We start from the raw sequence: 23,574 nt of genomic DNA, 5'->3' as shown, positions 1-23,574 counted from the left end.
TATTATAGATAATAATCTATAATTATATATCTTGATAATAAAATCTTTCCTAGCCAAAACTGCAGAGAAAATCAGATTCTGTTATCAATCTGCTTTTAAACTTGCATAAATTATTAGACCTTTATATAAACTTGCATCACAATTCATGAACTATGTTTTAAGTTACACATTCAGAAAATGGGAAGCCATTCCCAGATATTAAAAAGTCAATTTTATGTAAGGGTTGTTACCATCAATATTACTTAACTCTGAACAACTTTTCCTCATTTTGGATTTAAATATGTTTTCTGAAGTAGAGAGAATTGATTTTCAATTAAAAAAAATTTTTACTCTTGTATTCTGATCCTAGAAAATATACAGGAGTGAAACAGAATAAATGGTAAGTTTATAGACTTATTTCAAAATATTATCAAATTAGAAACCAATTTTAGGGGGAAAAATTCTTACCTTTTATGGTAAAAATCATATAGGTAATGTTTTAGAGTCAGCTCAGAAATACAGACAATCTTTTCATTATTTAAATTGAGATAACTTTTCATGTTCCTCAGAAGATTTGGAGAGATTTGGTTATACTCCAGAAGGATAATGTTAAAAATCACCAAGTCAGCAGCCAAATGAAGCAAGACCTTTTAATAAGGAGTAAAGTAACTATAACAATTTTATTTGATTTGTGGGGGGATTGCATGCTTTTTCCTTCTTTATGTCCCAGCATTTGAGGTTAAAAAACAAAGACTTCCAAAACCAAAGCCAAACTAGCACATATTGCAGCCTTCTTCACTTACAGGTCTTGCAGCAGCCATCATTATACGTCTGCACAGTTCCTCCATTCTAGGAAAACAAAAGAGAATATGCCCAATGCAAGCATGAATTCTATCTCAAGATATTTCAAATTTTAAAGATGTCCAACTAATAAAAATTAGTATCATTGAAATCAAGAGAGTTACACAGATGTGCATCGGCTGAAGGTTTGGTTCACAAACTCTTAAAAGACTTTTACATCGAAAATGAACTTGTCATTGCTTATCTGATCTGGTCTCCTTTGAATCAGCCACTTAGTTTTTATAAGCATCTTTTTAAACCATCTGCTACTATCTATTTCCATATCACTGAGATTTGTTAGGATATTTTAAAATTTTCATATATGTACTTTGGCCAATGATGTAAAAGGATTTATGTTGATCATATGCCAAGCAGATAATTAGTAACTTATAGGTAGCTCTTTACAACATTATACATAGATACACTTTTGAAAGAGAGTATTAATTACAGAATTTCAGATCCACTGATGTGCTCTGCTGTTCTTCTGAAACAATAATAAACTTTGTTATTGCTTTCTTCTACAGCTGCTTTTAACCAAGGAAGCAACAATATAGCAAAATGAAGAAAATGTCCTTTTTAAATTAAGAGACCGAGTGAGCAAGTGAGAGACAGCAAGCAAGCAAGCACCTGCCATCTGTTGGAATGGGTAGAAACAAGAAATGCACCTGCAATTTTAGTTTATAACCCAGAACTGCATATCAAGCAGGCCACCAAATACAAATAGCACTCTTATGATAACAACAGACAAAATACATTTTCCAGGCTTCCATCCTATCATGCTAGCATGCATTTTTATCTCATTACACAAAAATTACTGAATAAGCTGTTCAAGAGTTTCTTAAATGAACACTTAAACTCAGCCTCTTAAATACGTATTTGTTCTTCAGTGATCCTGAGCTGACTGTCAGAAGAGCTTTCTCCTTAGCTACCAGCTCAAGTCTACGCTTGGCATCTCTTAAAAGTAGGTCAGACAGATTCTGGGAGTTAATTTTAGAGTTCCATTCTTTAAACTCTTGACCATTGTTATTAAGGCAAGATTCTAACAGAAAGTGACAAAAGAGTTCCAAGGAAGAAATTCAAGCAAAAAGTCAAAGTAGAACAGGCATTAATTTTGGATAGAATGCCTTCTTTAGAATCGGAAGAAATAAAGATTTTTTAAACAAATGCAACAGATTCATAGGACTTCTACTAAGTTTATAATCTGTAGCCAAGACAGAAATGATACCCTTTCTACACATTTATTATTATTTACAGTTTATACTATAAATATAATATACTATGTAGCATACTATATATATAGTATACTACAAGTGCAAGAACTAGCATTATCAAAAACATTATAAAGTTAGAGAAGTATAAAATTAAATTTAAAACTGCAAACAAATATGCAATGTATGTGAAGCATCCACATTCTTAGAACTAGCTTATACCGATAAGCCAAATTTACCTTTTTAGATTTATGATGCAGGTATATGATGTTGGCAGATACCCCTTCACGTATGACAGATACTTTTTGCTATGTCCATACAAAAGTTTACTTTAAGAGATAATAAAGTTTATATGCACTCTGTCATCTTTCTAATCCTTGCACAGCTTAAGGAATTTTTAATATAACACATTTATATGCAACAGTTCTGTACTGCTTCATCCAATTTATCTGAAGTGTGTGCACGACAAACTTGTCAAAGTATTACTCAGAACTGAAGTAAGACATGTTGATTACTGCTTTATGTAGTGGAATCTCAAGCACAATTCAAATTCAACAATATTTTAAAAGCAATCATTATTTAGGCCCAAAAGAAACTTCCATACTCCTCATAGATATTTGTTAATCAAAAAGTAAACCAAAAAATAGAAAACAAGATCGTAAATTGCTCACTTACATGTTTCTACTTACCACTTTTTTTTTTTAGTTTAAAGAAACTGCATGAGGTATGTGTGTTTTCAAGTGTAGGCCAAACTCCATACTGGTAGATCAGTTATTGTTACTCACCTCACCCAAAGTACAAACCTTTGTACACTCAGTGTCATTAAAAGGGGGGCAGACAACACTAGACCCCAGTATCATAGCCCCTGCAGCAGTCTTTGCACACTGGTAGTTTGTGCAGTTGGAGCTCCAGGTGCTTCCTTCCTGAATATACAAACAGAACCATTGTCAGGAAAGACGAAACACTTCGCCTATTTCTCAAAACCCTGTAGGTATGTAAAAGTGGTGCTTTCATGCTGTAGTATCTACTGAAGTGAGTGGAAACTCTCTTGCCCACCACCCACATGCAGCAAAGGGAAAGACCTTTCTCTCCCTACCAGCTACTTCTCCATAGAGCCAAGGTTCCACTGTCCAGCACACCGCTGAGCATGCTGTGCTCATGAGAGGGGTCTGATAGTTTATTTTTCCCTGAAAGCAGTAGCAAGCACGAACCAAGTTACAGTCCTGTCTAAATTTCCTCAGATGTGGCTGTGGGAATGCACCCTCAGGATCCTGAACCTGGTGCTTCAGTGTGCACCCTTCCTTTCTGTAGAAACCAGAATGGGGAGAAGAGCGGCCCTGGGCAGAGGGGGACATGGGAGTCCCAATAGGGATGCAGAAGCATGAAAGTGCTTCCAACTCCTCTAAGTCACAACATATGGTCCTGCTCCTGGAGCACATCCAGCCTTAAGTAAATGATGGCAATCACATATCTTTGTGGAATATACTATAACCAATAAAGTGAAATAAGGTATTCACCTACTGTGAAATGGCAGTTCTATAAACAACCATACATTTTTCCTGTTATACCAGTTATATATCCTGAAAATGTGCTACCAACAGTAAGGAGACATGAAGCAAGACTCATAGTACTGTAAGTCAACTAAAAAAAGACTGTTACACTACTCTGTTTATCGTATCATTATAGTTATTTTCTATCCCTGTCCAGAGGCACTTACTTCATGCACAATTAATGTTCCATTCTCCATATGAAAAGAACAGGACACATTCTGGCAGGTACCACAGCAAGTATGATGACTGGAGGAAGGAACGTATATTTGATGCTAGTAAGAAAACAAAAAAAAATCATTTTTTTTAAACATACAGTAAATGAAAGTCCACTGATTTCTGAAACTAAATATACTATGAGAAACAACATATGCGTAGAAGTGTGTGTGTATGTATATACATACATGTATATACATAATTAAGGGACATAATCTGCCTAAGGCTCACTAATTTTATACTTGAGAAATCTAAAGCCCACCTTAAGCCCTGACAGCAATTAATTTGACAGCTTTCAGGGTTGCTCAGTCTGATGGAACCTAAATTCACTGAACATCATCCTAATTAGTCTGAAATCCCAGTGGAAGCAAAGCAGCATAGGCTTAAGTAATAACCAGACACCGTTGACCCCAACAACAGTATACTCAGTGCAGTGCATGCCACTGTATTTCCACTGACTGTTATCCGAGATATCTAGATAAAAACTAATTTGGATATGTTTACATATGCTACTAAAAATCACCTCTTAAAATAAGGTTGGAGACACAGAATATATGTGTCATCACTCTTGACTTCTCAAGTTGTTGCTAAACAAAGTGGACTGGCAGAAAACTTCACATCAGCTTTTATCTTAATTGTAAAGTTTTGCTCACACATTGCAGTTTCCTGTATTTTAGGAATACTCACAGCTTCACATTGCTGGGAACAGTTGACCATTGTAAAATGCATGGCATTGTATCCTGTGTTCTGATCTTTTTCTTGTAAACACTGTACAGTGTAACAAAGGTCTCCATCTAAATACTGAATCACTGATTGTCCAGGATTCAGTACAGTTACGTCTTGAAAGATGCACACATCATCCTTTTCTAGCACCAAAAGAAAAAAAGTGTCACCAGAGAAAAAAATTTTTCATAAAGAAAATTAACAGAATCACTGTAGAGAAAAAAGTAGGGCAAAGTCCCATGGTCTGCAAAAGTTTTCCAAGTTGGTTTGTGTTTTTAATTATCACATTAGGGGCAGGGGGGATATAATTCAGCTTAAGAAAATGCTACAAAATGCACGACTGGATAAAATTGATAACTTTCCTGGTATGGAAGTGAAAAGTATCTGTTACTGTTCTTTTTTTAAAAAATAACTTTTAACAGTATTAATTTAACATTGGGCTAATTTCATTATATATATATTAGTCTCCACAACACAAAGGGTAGCCTTTCTGCCAATTAAAATATTATTCCTATAATTAATTGTGGGACATTAAAATACTCCAGTTGTACTATAGCTTTGTGCTTTGCTCACAGAGCCATATTGGGCTCCAGTCAGCACTGCAGCATGCCTCAAGCACTCCAGTGTGCAGCAAGGCTGAAATCTGGACTTCGCAGGGGAACAGAGCAAGGGAAGGGAGCAGAGGTCTAATCTTAAAGCTGGGCAGTTACCCTCATGCCAGACAGATATAAGGTCTATTTTTCTGTTGTTAGGTATCACCTCCTTACCACCTCTAGTGGACTAGAAGCACTCACATTAAGTTTCAGAGCCTGCTTCATATCTGCCTTTCACCGGAAAGACAGTACCTGATTCTGAAAGCATGGGCAGTCCTAACACACTCCTATGCCCCATGATTGCATTCACGAAAGAGCATAACTGCCTAACTAGGTAGACACCCATAAAATCATGATAAAAGAGTGTTTATATTTGAGAAGGTGATTACAGCCCCACTTCTGCATTCTTTGCATATCTTTTTTTCTAAAAAACAAAACAAAACAGATATTAATATGAAAAAGTTACCACAAATGTAGTGAGTGCATCCACAAGCACTGGAAACACTACTATCAATTTTTTGAACTTCTCCCTGGATATGAAAAGATTAAAGAGCTTTTAAAGTCATGCGTGACTAACTGCAATGCTTAACAAGAGAGACTTTACTCTAAAAATGCAGAATACTGCTTATATCACTTCCACCTCTGCTTGCATAAAAGGGAAAAATTGCAGTGCATTCAAGAAACACTAACAGGTTCAAAGTTACTCAATGTATTTATCTCTAAACATGAGCAAGTACTTCATTTTATCTAGGAATGAATATAAACAGCAGAGTGGCTAAACAGTAGTTCTTTACAAAGATATGAAGTTTTTTCAGTAATAATCATACTGGCAAAATACTGCTTTCTATGAAACTTCTTCCAAAAGGTAGGTAAAAATTATTCAAATTTGCAACTTCTGTTTACACTTTACATTATGCAGTCTTCATATAACCAGACGAGAAGGGCAAAGCACAAGTTTTTGATAGGGAGACAGCTCTTTTCACTGTGGTAATAATACGAGTTTGAACATTCATTCATAATGATTTTTCAGATCACAATCCCTATTTTTAAAACATGAGAGAATACATGAGGAATAAAATATTTATGACTTCTCATATCTGCTAAGTTCAATAATGCTAAATCATTCTAATAAGAAGCTTAAATGATTAACAAATTAAAACATTTCTCCAGATGATATAAATGATCATAAAGCTCACCCCTCCTTAATTATTAAAACAACTAGGAATTATTTAAGTGGAAAAAATTTCCGGGATGTTGGTTCTTGTCAACACTGAACAAAATAATATTACATTGTTTTTCTTCTTCTTTTGTCATCTTAAAACACCCAAAGTGAAATTTCCTCAAGGGATGGTTGCAGCCTGTCCATGCTCAGTCTTGTTACCCTTTATAACTAACTGAAGCAAAGAATGGAAAGGGAGGTGTAAGAATGCTGAACACTATTAATAAAAATATCTAAAGGAAAGTTCTTACCAGTTTACAAGTCAGCAAAGTAGTGTTTTCACAGCTACATTCTGAGGAGAACAACAAAACATGTTAGTCAATTAGCTGATTTTTAGCTTTTATTAACAGCAGTAACTAAAGAATAAAATAATAATTACCACAATGCCATTCTGGACAACACTGCCCAGGTATTTTTTCCTTCACAAGTGCCATGTCACCTGTGCAGTTCATAGAAGGCTCAGAACAAAGGTTTTCTTCACAGACTAAATGGGGGGAAAAGACAAGTATCAAAATTTACTCAGACAAATTTCCTTTGAAATTTTCAGTTTGCATGTCCCTTGATAAACTGTTCTAAATAATGATGTTTTTTCCAACAGTCTGTGTTGGAAAAACACTGTGTTTCTTAAGCACTTATGCTTGTAGACATTACTCAAGAACATATAGCACAATTTTTGTGTTTTATAACACCAGTAAAGTGACTGCATCACACTGCAAATATCTTTTCTGGCTGCTTACTGTTTGAATAGTAGCCATACCAATAGTATTTGAAACCCATGGTCTAGTCCTTCCCCTAAAAGTTAACAATACTAAGAAAGTGCTCAAACACTCATGAATGGAGCCACAGAGGTATGACAATATACAAATTGTACATCTTATTAGAGATATTTTTCATATATGGACATATATGAACAATTTCATACCTACACACCAAGGATGGGATTCAGCTCTAGATTAAGATATCTGTATTCAGATCACCCTGAAAGTAGCTACATACTGTGTGGTGAAGTAAATAGCTCTCCAGATTCCACTGACTGCACTGGTTAGACCACCATTGTCTATACCAAGAGCTCTGAACCCAGCTCAAATGTAGACACCCTAATTTAGATATCTTAATCACTAACTGAAGCCTACCCTAAATGTTGAATCAAAAAAATCTCCACACACACATTTCCTGTTATTTTTATTAGATTCAGTGACATACTGAACTAACAGTTACACTCACCACAGTAGTATCGAGGACAACAATAATGTATAGTGTTAAGGTCTACAGTGAGAATTTCTCCTTCATTACACATGGGAACAGGCTCGATACAGGATTCACAAACTAAATTAAAAAGAATCAGACATTTGCAAAGTTTTAGATACTAGAAAGTTAGCACATTTGAGTTTTATATAATACAAGTTTTATTACAAGCTTGAATAAGAAAGCTTTAATGGACTGACATTCAAATATAAAAACATACATAAAGCAGTAGTGCATGCATGTAGGTGTCAGGACTTACACTGAATAACAGCTGGCTTGTTGAGAAAGAACAACCAAAGATGAGCTGTGACCCATGACACAGCACACTGAAAGCATCGATCATATAACTCAGCTATGAAGAGCAATGTCTGTTAATAATTTTTATTCTACAGTTCAAGTACGATGTTAAAAATGATGTTGGAAATAAAAGATTCCAAAAACCAAGAAAATTCATGCACTAGACAGCCTGACCCATTTGAAGTCCCACTAACAGCTTCAAGAATTTTTGACTAAAGGCATTAGCTTTACAACTGTAGGCTAGTTTTGTAAATACCTAACCATTCCTCAGTTACCCACAAAAATATTAAAGGCTTCTTACCACAGAGATAAGAGAAACAACAGGGATCTTCCTGTTTTGCTTCAACAATAAACTGATCTTCTCTGCATTCCAGCTGGGAAGCATTGAAACAAACTGAAGGATCACATTCTGTAAGATATAAAATAATCAGTATTTAAAAAAAGAGTCACATAAGTCATACTAAAAAGATAAAGAAAAGATATTCTTCTTAACTTTTTCTTAGTCAAAAAAACCTTTAAAATTGACTGTAAATCAAAATGACATGAAGCAAGAATACAAAAATTATTGGAGAATGTGAGAAAAATATAACAGTCTGGTGCCATTTACAATGTTCCATTCTGTTAACAATGAAAAAAAAACTTGTAAGGCAGACTTTCTTATAACAGATAATATAGGTGGGGAAAATGATCCCTTAACTGTGTTTTTGTATTTCCCTTACCACATCGGTACTGTGGACAGCAGGTCAGGGCATGGTAGCCTACAACCAATTTTTCATTGGTTTTGCATGTTGGAATAATGGCCTCACACAATGACATGTTACATTCTGTGGGATAAAAATAAATCCAATGTGTTATTATGACTTATTCAAACAAATACAAGTCCTGTACCTCAAGATATTTACACCATCTAGGACAGAGATCAACAGAGTAACAGCAGTCCTAGTCAGCTCACAGTGCACTGCACATCATCATGTAAACCTCCTAGCTCAGCCCAGAGCTTGCATACATTCTTTCATGCAGCGCTGTGCAAGCACAGTTATCGCTCTCCTAAATCAGGTGTTTACTTGCCCTTCTTCCTACACGTGAAGCCAGCCAAATTGCAGCAGTGAAAACATTACTTAAACAAATGGACAATGCAGTCTCAGTTACAGGTAGGTAACTCATGAGCAAAAGCACCAGATTAGCCGGACCATTTGTTTTTTTTTTTCCTGAATATGTTATTAAGAAACAAGCACCTTTTGCTCAACAGTTTAGGAGCAATTAGCATATTTCTTTGGCTAAAAACCATGGCTAAAGAGAAGATTAGTATTCAGTGATCGGCTGACAGAATGCTGTTTTCTGGGAAACAGCAGTAGGTCAGAGGATACTTCAATTAACACCAAAGCACTAAAAAGAAGTGGAAATAGGCTCTGACAACTGCCTCAATTACCAAGCTACTTCTACGATGGAGTACTTCTCAATTTCTTTTGAACTTCCGTCCAAGAACTGTTCATTCTTAACAAAAGTTTTGTTGCACTAGTGGACTTCCAAGAAAAAAAGTTTTGTTTACAGGGAGTCAGTTCTCAAAAAAACAAACAAATAAATGAAAAGACCATCCCACCACCCTCAAAAACCCAGCCTGCTTTGCCAAAATACTGCCAACCAGCCACAAGTACCTAAAAATCACTTCTGAAAAAAATGTTACCTTGAGCCCTGTCTGTAAATTAACATGTGCTGAATGTCAAGCACTTACCTTATACTTCTGTTAATAAAAATTTGCATGGCTGGGTACATACCACACACTTTCTTTGGGCAGCAAGCCCTCTCTTCAATGACATGGACAATAACTTCCCCTTCTCTTTCACAAATTGGTGGTGGATCCTCATTGCATTCAGGTTCCACAGCAATAACACTTCCATTTTCTAAACAGCTGTACATGCAACAGCCTTTCATGGACCCATTCCAAACCTCCCCAGCAGAGCGAGGTTGTCCTTTGTTATCTGTACATGCTGAGAGAAAAACATTACATCCCTTAGACAAGAAGAAAGTACAGAATTTCCTGCAAGCAAGTATAAATTAGTCTGTGATCTGGATAGCCTTACTGCATAAAATATTATAAAGTAGATTATCACTGATCTGCTTTATTTCTTAAAACATGCCTGAATTCGAATCATTGAAAAGATGTTTGTTTAATGGAACTATTCCATTAACTCCAGCTGGTGCAGAATATAGCTGTTGTTCTACAAATTATGTGTGTTACAGTTTCCTACACCAACTTCCTCTTTATCTCTAGAACTTAAGAGTCAGTGACTGGGGCCCAAAGTTGCTGGGATCAAACACTTCCTTCTTAGTTATACTTCCTCAAGTAAGTAAGTATAGCAATTTTTAAATCTAAGCTAATCATTTTACATAGCCAATAGAGAGATATAATACATCCAGGGAGAGATTTGTCTCTTAATAGAAGTCAAAAGTTGGGCAAAATGAATGCAGCATTAAGTTTAGTAAATGCAAGTTGCAAATAGAAGAGTAGATAAGTTCAAATACTAACATTTAGCATTGTGTCTCTCTGCCCCAGTCTAATCTGCACCTTAAACACATTAGCCACAAAAAACCACTCACACTCACTATGTGTATTGTTTGGAGGTAACAGTATCAATTTATTAGAAAGATCTGGTTGTAAACACCCTGAATGACTATTACTAGAGCTATGCAGACACACATAATTTCACTTCACCCAGAATCAGTATGCAAAATTTTGCTCTTTTTCCAACTTGGAATCCCCAAAGCTTCAATAGCGTCTGCAAAAGAGAGCAGCAAAATGCTTTAATATTCTGGCCGACCCTCCCGAAAAATGCTTTGCTGGAATTTTTCTGACTTACTCTGATTCAAAGTATATCAGCTTATTCAGCTAAAGCACCCTCCATTTTTATAAGGATGCTTACAGTTAACTATTCTGTTATCTTAATTTTATATTCTCACATCCACTCTCCCAGTTCTCTGGGGACTGAAAAGCTCTCATTGAACTTAATTTTCTGTGACAGTTAAGCCTGATCAACCTCAATATACTTCTTGAACCAGTTCTAGAGGCATTTATTCCCATGTCATTCTGCTCCAGTTTCTGTTAGTTATCTCTCCCAATAGTAATTCTGCAAGCAGTCAGCTCAGTAGCCAGCACCCAAACTACAGAAACTTATGAAGTTTACACCTTGTGCTAAATATGGAAACAAAATTCATCAGATAACAAGTACAATTAAGAGTGGCAGTTAACATTAATATATAAGTTGGCATCTTGTATGATAGTTTTAGCTTCTGAGTGATCAAGAAATGTTACCTTGCCCCCATACAGAGATTACAATCAAGAACTCATGATTTACTGGGGAAAGGTCTAGAAAACTATTGTAATAACCAAACAGAAAAGGGAACTTTGGGACATCATGATCAAGGAATCCAAGACAAGATGATGGCCCTTAAAAAAAACAAATGAAAACATGCTTTGCTATGAGTGAAAAAAATCAGCAAGTGCAGTGGTAAGAACTTATCCCTTCTGTTCCTTCCCAAGTACCCTACAAAAGAGAGAAAGTCTCAGAACTGCAGAAGGATGGTTATCATTTTTCCTAACACAATTACATCAGCACTTGAATCCAAGTGAAGTGAAAGCACTGACTGAGGACTGACATAGAACTTAAATATCTGATCTGTGGTTAATATTAGCATATCTGCAAAAACACACTTGCCCTGCTGTACTTACTACATTTTTCTTCTGGTATACAGAGATCAGTGTCTGTTCTATGCAGAATAGTCCCATTTTTACACACACAGTCTTCTCTTAAATAGGAACAGGGAGAATCTTCATAGAACCACTTATTCAAGCATGTCTTGGCTTCACAGGGTTGCACACAAGGCTGGTATTCCTTGCCATCAGGACAACTCAATGCTGCAAGTCATAAGAGGAAATTAAGTGATACATTCATTCTTTTATCATTTCATTGGATAAACAGGTAGTAAGAACAAATGTGTGTACCAGAAAAAGCATACATTTATATTTTTAACAATACTTTAGGCAAGCAATTCATTAAATAAAGATTAAAATCGATCCACTATACTTTATCTAAAGCAATACATTTTAAAAACTTGCACCCTGACTTACTAATGTTGTGACACACTTTTAATAATGATAGAAAGAACTATTTTTTTTAGTCATCAGTAAACACTGAAGCAGTATAAAGCCACAGCGGGATATGGAACATTGCTATCAGCTTACAACAGTAATCAGGTGTCCTCCATTTAATGCAGATGTTATGCTTGTTGCACAAAGCCACATATGCAGAAAGTGCATCACACTCATAATTCCAAAAATAAGTACTGTTGATCCACATCTTCTCACAAAACTCTTGTGGTGAAACCTAGGAACACATTGTAATTGAGAATTAACAAGTTAAAGAGCTTTCTGTAATTAAAATTAAACATTAGTTACAAGAAATAACACAGCTGCAGGGAAAAAAATCACAAGTAATCTCTAAAGGAAAAAATATCATTTCTTCAGAACTCTCATTCTGTAAAACTTAAATTGCCTCAGTTTTGTATGCTCATTAGTAGGCACGAAACACAGTCCTAATGAGATTGCTGTGCTAATGGCAAGAACCTTTGCAGTACATTTCTGTCATCTTAAAATCAACAATCTTAAACATTGCTGTTATAGCTTTCACAAATTATCCTGCTGCGAACATGTTACTGCAGAGTACTCTGCTTTTGTGTCTACAGGACCTGAGTGCCTATGTTACCGGGTCTAAATGCAGGTGCTCCAACCTCTATTGTTTCTGTTGTTTTTCTTTGCATAAGCTTATAAAAAAGTGAAAAAGTAAAAATTTGTTTTATTCTGCCCGTCCTCTGTTGTGCAGCGCCCTTGCTCTCCTTGTGCTTTCAGCAAATGTTCAAGCAGTCACTCTCTCCTGTCATAAAGTTCGTCAGTCTGATGGTTCTGTTACCTATCCTTAGCTAGCTGCTTCACATCTGTGAAGCACACAATAGGCTCTGTCCACTCTGGCTCTGCCACCTTTGTGTACACAAAGGAAAATAAACTTCACCATGGATGAACCAAGTGCTTGCAAATTTTGATGCTATCTCAGATTTTGCTATAAACCAGGAAAAGGCGCAACCTACATTGCATCTGAGGCTATGTGAGTTTTCCTGCAAACATATATGAAGCAAGAATTCTGGTTAATCAGATTCACTTCGAGTTTTTTTAAACTGAGAAACATTTAAACAGTTTGAAAAGCATACTGCTGCTGCTGCTGTTCTCCCTTCTTGATTCCAAATTGCTTACCACAGTTGTTTCCCATTAAGTTTCTGTCGCAGATATCTATTAAACTTCTTTTTTTTTTAATTTCTCTTTAACTCTTTCTTTTAAGAAGAATTCTCTCCATTTTTTTTCTAACTGGACAAAATGAGGGAAGATCTTGGGAGTTTGAAGAAAGGGGCTCAGCTGCCTGTAGTAACTGTAATAATGCCTGTAATAAAACAGCATTTGTCTATGATGAAAAATGCAGAGTAAGGCAAAGCAAACCAAGGGGGGAAAGGCAGAATAGTAAAAATTGAATCAGGAATCTAGACACTTCCATCTCTAAGAAAGAGAGTGCCATTTGTGTAATTAATCCTTTTTATTTTGAATTAAGTAGGAAAAGCAAGTGGGTCCCCAGAGACTCTGGGCTTTATCATTTTCTTCTTCGGAAAGTCTCTGTGCTGCACTAGCTACCTCTGGTGGTAGTTTGTATGTTTGAACTCTATCCCCACTATAAGTAGTTTCCAGAAATAAATTATTTCTGTAAGAAATGCTAGCAAATTGCCAACATAATAATGACTATGCAAAATCTGTTTAACTGGACATTTCATTAGTCTCAGTTAGTTAGTTTCTGAGCAGTCTCAGACTGCTTGAGTTATTGCGGTGTGCAGCAGAAGCATTAGGCTTTCATTTTTTGTGATCTGGCTCAAGCATTTATTAAACATAACTCTTTTGGAACACATTTGTGTTGCAACGCTGCTCTGCTGTCTCCTTTGAGCTTTGCCTACCCAATACTTTCAGAAATGGCATAGTAGCACAGTGATTCTTTAAGATACGTGTATCTTTGCACATAGCATCACCTGAAGAATTATTAGTTATGATGGGCAACATGATAAAAGAATTATATCCACCTATCCAGTTGTCAATTCATGAAAATAAGCAAAATGCAAAAAACACATCTCTTTCTTTTCTTAACTATACACCTTTTATTCAGTTTTCACCTGGAATTTCTCTGGTCTTTATACTTACTTTCTTGTGACAAGGGATGAAAATGCTTCTGTTTAACAGTTCCATACAGTACGTGCAGTTATCTTCAGTACAGTCTCTTACTGGCCTCCTGGTTGTTACATCAACTGATTTCTCAATTTCCCAACTCTTAATGAACACTTCAATTTCCTCCATGTTTGTAATTATGGTCCTGTTTTGCATTTTCAGGTCATCAGCAGGGTCTCCATTGCACACCCCTGAAGACAGAGCATCACATTCAAAGAACAAACAATTACTTCCTTTGGGAAAGAAAAGCGTGCTTGATAAGGTAAGACTAACATTGCATCAAATTCACTTGTGAGACTTAGTCATCTGAATTTATAACTGAATGCAGCTCTGTGTCCACTGGGGTTCCAACTTTCTACACAGAATTTTAATTGTCAGCTCAATGACAGCAAAACAAGCAGATCATATGCTTCAAGCAATAATACTTTTCCCAGGAATCAATTACCTTTTAAGAAAAACTGTTAAGAAAATAGGCCACTGAGTGTGGCAAATCCACTTGCATGGCACCAGATTCTGACATCTTTATACTGAATAGCACCTAACTCCACAGGAGGAAATGTAGATGGCGTTCAGATTAGCTGCACATCCTGGGCATCAGGTCCGACACCTTACTGGAACTTAGTTGAATATTCTAAATGCAAGAAGTTGTCAAAGGAGTCTTTTGATGGACAGATTATTTTCCTTATTGAGAGCACTTTTCTTACTCAATTTCTTAATGCAGAAGCCTTTAAAAAAATTCCCCCCAAATGCCTGACACCCACTGGCTACCTGAATTCATTACTGTGTGAATTCATGAATTCATTAATACAAATACATACCTCCTATAAACACATAGCAAAAGTCAATAATAAAATGTCAAAATTTGAATTTTCACAATAGACTAGGGAATAATAGAATGGAGAAATGTAAGAGATTGTGACTGCATGATAAAAAGCATTTTATAGTAGCACTGCCTTCCAGTATTCTTAACGCTTTTGCTTCTTGTTGCTGTCCCAGTGCCACTCCACCAACTGTGCTGGCGATTTGTAGGGCTACACTGCAGAATCCCAGAATCAATACAGCTTTAAAAATAAAGTCAACGTTACCACATAGTCCCACAGCTTTTCCAGTATAAAGGAGAGAGGATAGGAGAATGCCAGACAGGAACAAATGGCAGAGAGGAATAGGAAAGAAGTGTTAAATGAGGCTTCAGTTCACTGCAAAATATGAACAACACTTCTCCGTGCTGAGAAACTGGTATTGACTGCAAATTCTTCCTCTTTCTGTCTTTTCATGGCATGAAGAATAAATATTCTATAATTCTTCCTAGAGTTGACCTCACCTCATGCCAATCCTTTGCAGCACCCATACAGAAGATGGCATGATACTGGAAAACGATTGTGTGGGCCAGCATTCCCCTGCTCTTGCTGGAGCTAGTAGAATTTTCCTTTTGTTCTAGCAGAATTTAGCAATTGATTTTAAGGACTTCATTTGCTTAGAATGGATATTTAAACCATCTCTCAACTATTTTATTTTCCTTTAAAACTAAAAGCAGTTTGAAATACCTTAAAAGTTCATCTTTCAGTTAGATATGGGGTAGATGCAGTTAAATTACATTGCACCAGAAAATGAGGAATATTTATGATAGAATTAAAATTACCCTAAAATACCTGCTTACACTTTTTCATAAAATTCATACTGGCAGAGTCACAAAGAGGTTATCAGGGAAGCCTGAAATACCATAAATTTACTATCATCATAATTGAATTCTGAGACCGCTCAGGCACACTGTTGGATTCTAGCTATAACCTTAATCAGTCTTGGTTTTGATTCACCGTTCTGGGGAAACTCAAACCCTTCCCCAGACGTACCTTTTATCAGTATTTGTAATAGCTGCCGCTGCTAACATCCCACAGTTACTCCTTTCTCCCATAATCATTGAAACACACTGACACTACCTCAACTTCTTCAGCAGCCACTTCGCCATTTGGCTCTTTTCTTCACTGGACTTCAACAATATTTTTAAATGCAGGCAGAAATGAGTATATATCTACTCTTTTTAGCAAGCTTTCAAACAGAATTATTAATTCATTAACGGTAATTAACAGAATTTCACAAGCCCACCTCAAACAAGATTGTAAGTGTGGTTAATGGGAATCTCAGAGAGAGCTACAAGGACAACAGATCACATGTACAAAAGGGAAGTGTAACTTTTAAATGAGAAATGATTAAATATGAACAAAAATTAATTGGCACCATAACCTCACCGCAAAGTCCTTCTGTCTTCATTGATGTGTTAGAGTGCAATCCATACTGTATGTCTATGATGCCCGTAACATGAGCCCACTTGATGCTAATACCAGCTGGGGTATTGATGACATACATTGCACCAGTATCCTGAATACTCAGTCCTTGTTTTGAAAATGGTAATGACTGAACTACAGAATCCACTACTACCTAAAACAAACCAAATACATTTTAGGGATAAAAACAGTATTGCAAAGATGTATTTTATACTTCTTTACATCTTATAGCAAAAGAGTTTGTACTTTATCTTTACAACCTCTGCCACGTGCAATAACAGTAGTCATTGTGCTTAAATCATGGAGCTTCCTGTCAGTTGCCACTTCCTATAACTGCAAATGAAATAGGTATGAGAAAAAATACTGATATAGAAATAATTTCTAGTTAAGGAGATAATAAATCTTGTTAATCACATACCTTTTGATAAAAAATGAAACTCATCCCAGTTCTTTAATGTTACCTACTCTGACTTGTTACTGACTAGCAGGAATGATAGATTAAATATTTATAACACCTTGGAACATTTCTCTTGTATTCTGGGCTATTTGGAAACACAATCTCAAATATAAATGCCTTTTGCAGCTTCTTTAAAATCTCAGAAAACTTTGAAGTGTCATATTGTACAAATGGCATATAAGTGAAGCATGATATCAGAATTTATTTTCTTCTAGTATATCATGAATCACTGGGAACCTGAACTGCAAAAATAATCTTATTCCTATACTGCATTCATTATAAATCTCACCTACTGCATTTTACCACAGAATAGCTCTCCAACTGTCTTTTAAATGTACATGTGCTATATATTGGTAATATATACTTACCTTTCTTGCTAAACGGTTGATAAGTAATTTATTCGTAGGTGTTGTTACATTTAATTTCTTAAAACAGAGTCCCGAAGTGCTTGCAGGGGGAACCTTGAAAGAAAAGTGACAAACAAATTCAGTTATTACTATTTTTTAATTAGCACTGAAGAGTGCTATGGGGTGTTTTTTTTGATATGTGTAAGATTAATGTATTTTATAATTAATAAAAGAAAAAAGTACTCACTAGTTTTCTTATTGAATTTGCGCTCTGGAAAACATTAAAAAGTAGATTAGAAGTGCAACGACAATCAGTAGCATACTTATTTGGCTAGGACAAGTTGACTGTTATTTTTATCTTTGAAAGTTCTTCTATAATCAGCTTGTTAGCTAAACTAATTGAATATATTCCTTTTAAATAATAATAAAAAAATACACATTTCCCAGCTAATGTGGTATACAGTTTTATGAACTATTTTTAGAAACCTGATTTACTTGCTAAGGATTTAAATCAAGGGACTTTATGTAGAAGATCATACAGAAAGGCAACACAATGACTTATACAAGCTAAATAAAAAATACTTTGAAATACAGTGGTCATGGCAAGATAATCCCCTGGCATTAACCTTGATAAAACTGCTATTTTACCAAGACATATTTCCACAGGTGTGATTGCAGCTTGTATAGATGATACCTCAGCCAGTTTTCAACTAATCAGCTTTAACACTGACAGCAACTTATAACCAGCATCATGAGATTCAGCATATCCTACAAATCCCTTTCAGAAAACTAAAGAACTATAACTACAACTTCTAAAAGTCGTCTGCCTATGTCAGCTGCAATCACACCCTTGGGCTGCAACCAAGAAACAGTGAAAAGAGAGCAGTTAAAAAAAAAACAAAAACCACCTCTATAACATTATAGTACTCGGGACTTAAATGTAAGGTTGCCTAGAGTGTATTAGCAGGATTGGATAAGACAACAAAGAGGGATGGGAAGGAAAGAAACCCTGTGAGGTTTCTGATGAGGAACTTCTTGTTTTTCCGCAAACTGAAGATGGAAATACAAGCCAGCTGTACAGGGCTGAATAAAATAAGACTACAGACAATGCAAAGGAGCTGTACCTAGAGACCCTAAGGATGAGACTGATCTCAACTAAATTGTCAATCTAAAAATTATCTGGACCCTCTCTGTGAGCAATGCAGAGAGATAGACAACTCCAAAGAACAACTCATCACACTAATCCCAAACTCATAATACCTTCCTACAATAACAAGACTTCTGTGACCATTCAAAATATTTCAGTATTTTGACAATACTGTAAAATATCAATTTGAGGCCTCAAGAAGATTTGTGAGTGAGGAGGCTTGAAAAAGACATGCAGGCACAGAAGTTATAAGGGATGTCAGAATACCATTGGTGGAGGCCTAATAGTTATTAATCCTAATGGAGCTGTTTGCTGATAAACCCTAGCCACAGATCAAACTACTGAAGCCAACACCTAATAATTAAAGAAGAACCTACACTTAAATTTCCTTATAATGTAATACAAATACTGTTTAACCTGAGATGAAATTGTTTTGTTTAGACATCATGATGAAACATACTCTTTAAAAATTAAACAGCTTGCCGTTTTTCAATGGGTACCACTTGCTTACATGCTACATTCTGGCAAAATTTCACTCAAACCTATAACACAAAAATTAAAGAAACTGTTACAATTATTGAGACAGTATGCAAACATCTTACTTGATTAGCCGGACATTTTTCAATATGAGCAACAATAATTTCTCCTGGTAGTGTGACTAAAATGTAGGAAGCCACATTACAGAGGGCTATGTTGTTTCCGTCAAATGTAATAACACTCAGTTCAGACAGTACAGAACACTGACCTAAAAAAGAACTGTCATTTAATGAAGTTACCACAAAACAGAATACTGTGCATTTTAAAAACAAACAAACAACCCCTCCAAACCCTTTTAGCAATATTGCTTTTGTATAAAGTACTTTTATATAAATAAAATACTGCAGCTGCTTTTGGAATTCCCCTGCCGACACTATACTGAGCCATAAGGAGAAACAAGCATCTTATGTCATTCAGTGACGATACCTTAACCAACTACAATGTACCCAGGGTAAGGGAGAAAGTGTAAACTGGCGAAAATTTTCACTTAAGTCAACATTTAACAGATATGGTCAATGAAACTCTACACTGTCAGATGAAATATATGCATTAAAATATACGTCTTGTTTAAGCTACTGATAACAAGAAACTCGTCTGTTCTATCTTGATACAAATAGTAAGAAATGTGATGTGGGTGTCAGCAATGCTGCAAAAATTTTAGTATGACTTTTCTATGGGCTTTTTGTTCCCTTAGCAAACAGTCTGCTCCCAATCTCCACGTTTCAAAATGTAAGTAAAAACTCCAGTTAGATCTAACAGAAATTTGGGGGTTCTGTCTTTCAGAAAAGGCCAATATTTAATTTTCTTCTCTAGTCTAGACAAAATTCTGAAATCTCAACATTTTCTACTGATAGAAATTCTGAAAAGTTTCAGCTGGAAAATGATGATAGATTTCATTTCAGTATTTTCATTCAGAATAAAATATTTTGACACTCATGAGTGTTAATGAATGTTAATTCAAAAATACCAGAACATTCACTATATTTCATTCTGTTTTGCTGATGAGACCCAAAACAGCTCCTTTAAATTAATTTTGGTATTAAACCTCATCTTCCCACAGTAGCAAATGTTTAGTTTAGTATTTGAAAATTACTTACAGGGACATTCCCATTCTGGGCAACAACTATCAGTATTAACTTGAAATGGCATTCCTCGAAAACCACAGTCTGGCTTCTGCACATCTCTAGGGCAGTTCTTTGAAAGGTTGTATAACATCCAACCCATATTAACACATACATACTGGCTACATTTGTCAACAGGTTCAAGGTATCTTGGCTGTCATGTAAGAAAAAAAAAAACAGAATCAACTTTGCATTCACAGCAGTTGTAGAGTCCTAGTGGTCACTAGTTCATTACCCCGAGATAATTCTGAGACAGAATTATCATCTCTGTATCACCCCTTATATGTGTTTATCACTAGGTCTGGTAGCTGGACTAAAATACTCTTTTGCCATGCACCTTTAGATACAGCATACACGCACATTTGCTCTTGCTTTTGAACACTGGAAGATGCATAGGATATCAGCAACCTAGCCATACCCTTTAGGTCTATCACAGGCAATTTGGTGCTCTAGACAGGGTCCCAGTTAACTCATGAAATATTGTTAACTCAATATTCTGCTGCATATTCATTCAATATTCTGCATGCTACTACTAAGAAGGAAAAGGCCCCCAAATAACCAGAACACCAAGCAGAACAAAGTAGCACTTTCTTTGAGAGACTGAATACATATAAAAATAAAGATATCAATAAAATAAATTGCATTAAAATAAGTGGAAATCTAAAGATAATTCACCCAGTCAATCCTTCAGACCAGCATGTCCATAAGGCTTGGAAGAGGCAAATATGTTTTATAATTTAGATTCAGAGTGTCTAACTCTACTATACAAGCTTAATTAGGTTGTAGGTCTTGATATTTGCATCAGTTATTTTGGAAAGAATTGCTTATTTGTAGTTGTTACAGGTGACCGCTTTGTGGACCCCCATCTTTCTACCCACACCCTTCCTGTTTCACCTATTTTGGTGGAATACTCTATAAAGTATTTTATCTATTGAGGCTGTCTGTCATATTCAGTAATGACCCAAAGCATTTTAAGAAAAAGCCATCATGCATTCACACCATTTTAAACCCTTTCACAAAGAAATTTCAAAGAAAGACTAGGTGATATTATGCAGAAACAAGCCAGCAATTAACCCCTAAATTCCATAGGTTATGGCTCTTTCTGTACCTAAAAATATGTTATCTACCTGTTGTATGTTATCTGTTATATGCTATCTAGAATCAGCACACAGCTTTAACAGCCAATTTTTTCCAGAGCAATACATCCAAGTTGCAGACTATACCACAGTAGTTAAAAAAAATGGATACAACAATCCTCTAAGAATAATTATTTTAAAATATAAAAATAAAAACAAAATTGGAAGATATTTTATTATACTTAAACTCTCTGATATATCAAGCATAGCATAAAAGAATGGCTTGAAAAGCAATATATATATATTAACACATAGGGGCAAATAAAACTCATCATACCACACATTCAGAAGATGCAGACATAAGTGTATGCACAGGCTCTGAAGAGGAAGGCAGGACCATTTCACCACTGGAACGAGATAAGTTCGTTACAGTTCCATTCTGCAACTCTGTGGGCTCTGTTAAATTAAAATAAGGTTTAACAGTTCTCTGTGTTAGGATTTTAAACCAATCTGATGTTGTTACATCCGGGACTTCAGAGAGGGAGAGAGATTTTACTGAAGTTGTGTCATTTTTGCTTGAAAAAGGTGAACTCTGAACTGCAAATGCTGTCAAATAAGGCATGGAAGATTTCTCAGTAGTGGTCAACTTTGTCTTGGTGACATTCCTTTGCACATTTGAAGTCTGACTGCTTTCTAAAATATCTGCAGTTTTTTCAAATGATGTTGCATATTTAAATTCTGAAGCTGTAAACAAGGTACTCTTCATCTGTGAAAACGGACTTACAGTACCTGTTGTTTTCATGACTGTCATTTTTAGAGTTTCTTTAGTGCTTTGTGAAACTTGAGATGGTGCAGATGTAAATAAAAATTTGTGTGCCACATGCATAGGTATTTCTGTGGTAGCAGGAACTGAAGCTGAAGCCATATAAAATTTCAAGTCAGCAACAGGAGAATCAGTGGGTTTTGTAGTAATCCTAGGGGCTATAGTAGTGCCAGAAGTAACTAATAAAGTGGCTGAAGGTGGTGTTTTTGCAAAAATATAACCTGTTTTTAAGGATGTAGCATTCACAGTTATATTCATGGTCACTGTTGTAGTGGATTGAGCAATGCTTCCAGCTGATATGATAGATTTTGTTCCATCTTCTGCTGAAGCACTTACTGAAGAACTCTGCTTTCCTAGAGAAACAGTAGAGAGATGAGTGGTCTTAGGAGGAGGTGAAGACACAGAGACCCTACTGAACTGGCTTTCTAAAGTGACTTCAGGAGTTTTAGGTGTTAGCAAATAGGGCATTATAATGGATGTTTTTAGTGCTGCTGAAAGGCTAGTAGAAGGGCTGGTGTTTAAAGTAAATGTAGAAAAACCTACAGAAGAGGTTGCAAAATCTATAATTGCAGTTTTTGAGGTTCCATGTGTATCTAGAGATGAAAGCGATATTTGGCTAACAGTTATATTTTGTGTTAATGAAGATGTCCTACCAGATACAGGAATCAATGAAGAACTTGTAGAATGGGATGTTACAGAAGATGGTATTGATGTTGATAAAAAGATTGAAAACAAAGACGATGAACTTGTAAGAGAAGGTTCTTTAGAAATTAAAGTGCCTGCTTTTTGTGCCACAGGGGCAGTTTTCAATTCTGTATGTGGACTGCTTGGGCATTCTGTAATTTTTGAAGTGGTTATTAACGAAACATTTAGAGGTAATACGAATGTCCTAAGAGGGAAGACTGTAGAACTAATGGATTTCTTTGGCTTCTTAGAAGTAGATGACAGCAAAAAGGAGTCAGTGTGCACTGCATATTTATTTTCTTTTGGGGCTGTACTTGCAATAGACACATCAGAGATTTCAGGATTGACTAGAAGAGATACTGAAACAGTGGATGGTTCTTTATAAAGATTCTTTGAGATAACAGTGACACCTCCCATAGATTTGGGTTTCAGGGAGGAAATCAGAGAAGGCAGTGGTATGGATACTGTGTGCATTACAGAAGGACTCAAAGAAGTGTTTGTAGGGATTTGAGAAGCAACTTGAGGGGAAGATCCAGTCATTACAGGCAAAGCAGTAGAAATATTGCCTTTCATTAATGGAGATGTCTGTTTGGGAACAGTCACTTGAATTTCCTTTGAAGATAAAAATGACTTTGGAGAAAAACTAGCTAAAGAACTAGTATTTAATGATACCAGAGAAGTTTTAGACAAGGCTTTTGTTGTTTCCAAATATGAAGGTGTGATTAATTGAGGAAAACTTGTCTCAAAGCTAGTAAACCTAGAAGTACTCGGAATTTGAAGAGCAGTTGAAGTCAGTGCAGAAATGGATGCTGGGTGAACTACAGGATGACCAATGCTAGAATTGGTTCCTATAGACAAAGGAGATATAGGAGAAGCAGATGTGCTTAGTGCAAACTGTGACCTGGAAGAAATGTGGGTCTTGT

The 23,574-nt window shown here is 35.8% G+C and overlaps 1 protein-coding gene across 1 annotated transcript in view; it reads right to left on the bottom strand.

Moving 5' to 3' along the window:
• Nucleotides 1-23,574, bottom strand: part of OTOGL (otogelin like) — a 96,661-nt gene that overhangs the window by 6,242 nt on the left and 66,845 nt on the right. Inside the window, exons 37-56 of the mRNA XM_026060175.1 lie at nt 21,482-23,499; nt 20,045-20,222; nt 19,013-19,155; nt 17,511-17,534; nt 17,285-17,377; nt 16,424-16,613; nt 14,154-14,368; nt 12,108-12,249; nt 11,595-11,780; nt 9,643-9,855; nt 8,587-8,691; nt 8,169-8,276; nt 7,550-7,651; nt 6,705-6,809; nt 6,577-6,617; nt 5,573-5,636; nt 4,478-4,656; nt 3,745-3,849; nt 2,831-2,950; nt 783-828 (exon numbers count right to left, since the gene is read on the bottom strand). Coding sequence (XP_025915960.1) covers nt 783-828; nt 2,831-2,950; nt 3,745-3,849; nt 4,478-4,656; nt 5,573-5,636; nt 6,577-6,617; nt 6,705-6,809; nt 7,550-7,651; nt 8,169-8,276; nt 8,587-8,691; nt 9,643-9,855; nt 11,595-11,780; nt 12,108-12,249; nt 14,154-14,368; nt 16,424-16,613; nt 17,285-17,377; nt 17,511-17,534; nt 19,013-19,155; nt 20,045-20,222; nt 21,482-23,499 — 4,377 coding nt within the window. The remainder of the gene's footprint in view (nt 1-782; nt 829-2,830; nt 2,951-3,744; nt 3,850-4,477; nt 4,657-5,572; nt 5,637-6,576; nt 6,618-6,704; nt 6,810-7,549; nt 7,652-8,168; nt 8,277-8,586; nt 8,692-9,642; nt 9,856-11,594; nt 11,781-12,107; nt 12,250-14,153; nt 14,369-16,423; nt 16,614-17,284; nt 17,378-17,510; nt 17,535-19,012; nt 19,156-20,044; nt 20,223-21,481; nt 23,500-23,574) is intronic.

Source organism: Apteryx rowi, unplaced genomic scaffold (assembly GCF_003343035.1).
Source record: "Apteryx rowi isolate R43461 unplaced genomic scaffold, aptRow1 scaffold_166, whole genome shotgun sequence".
NCBI classification, from domain to species: Eukaryota; Metazoa; Chordata; class Aves; order Apterygiformes; family Apterygidae; genus Apteryx; species Apteryx rowi.
Note: the sequence above shows the minus strand (reverse complement) of the source record. Positions and strands in the feature narration are given on the sequence as shown.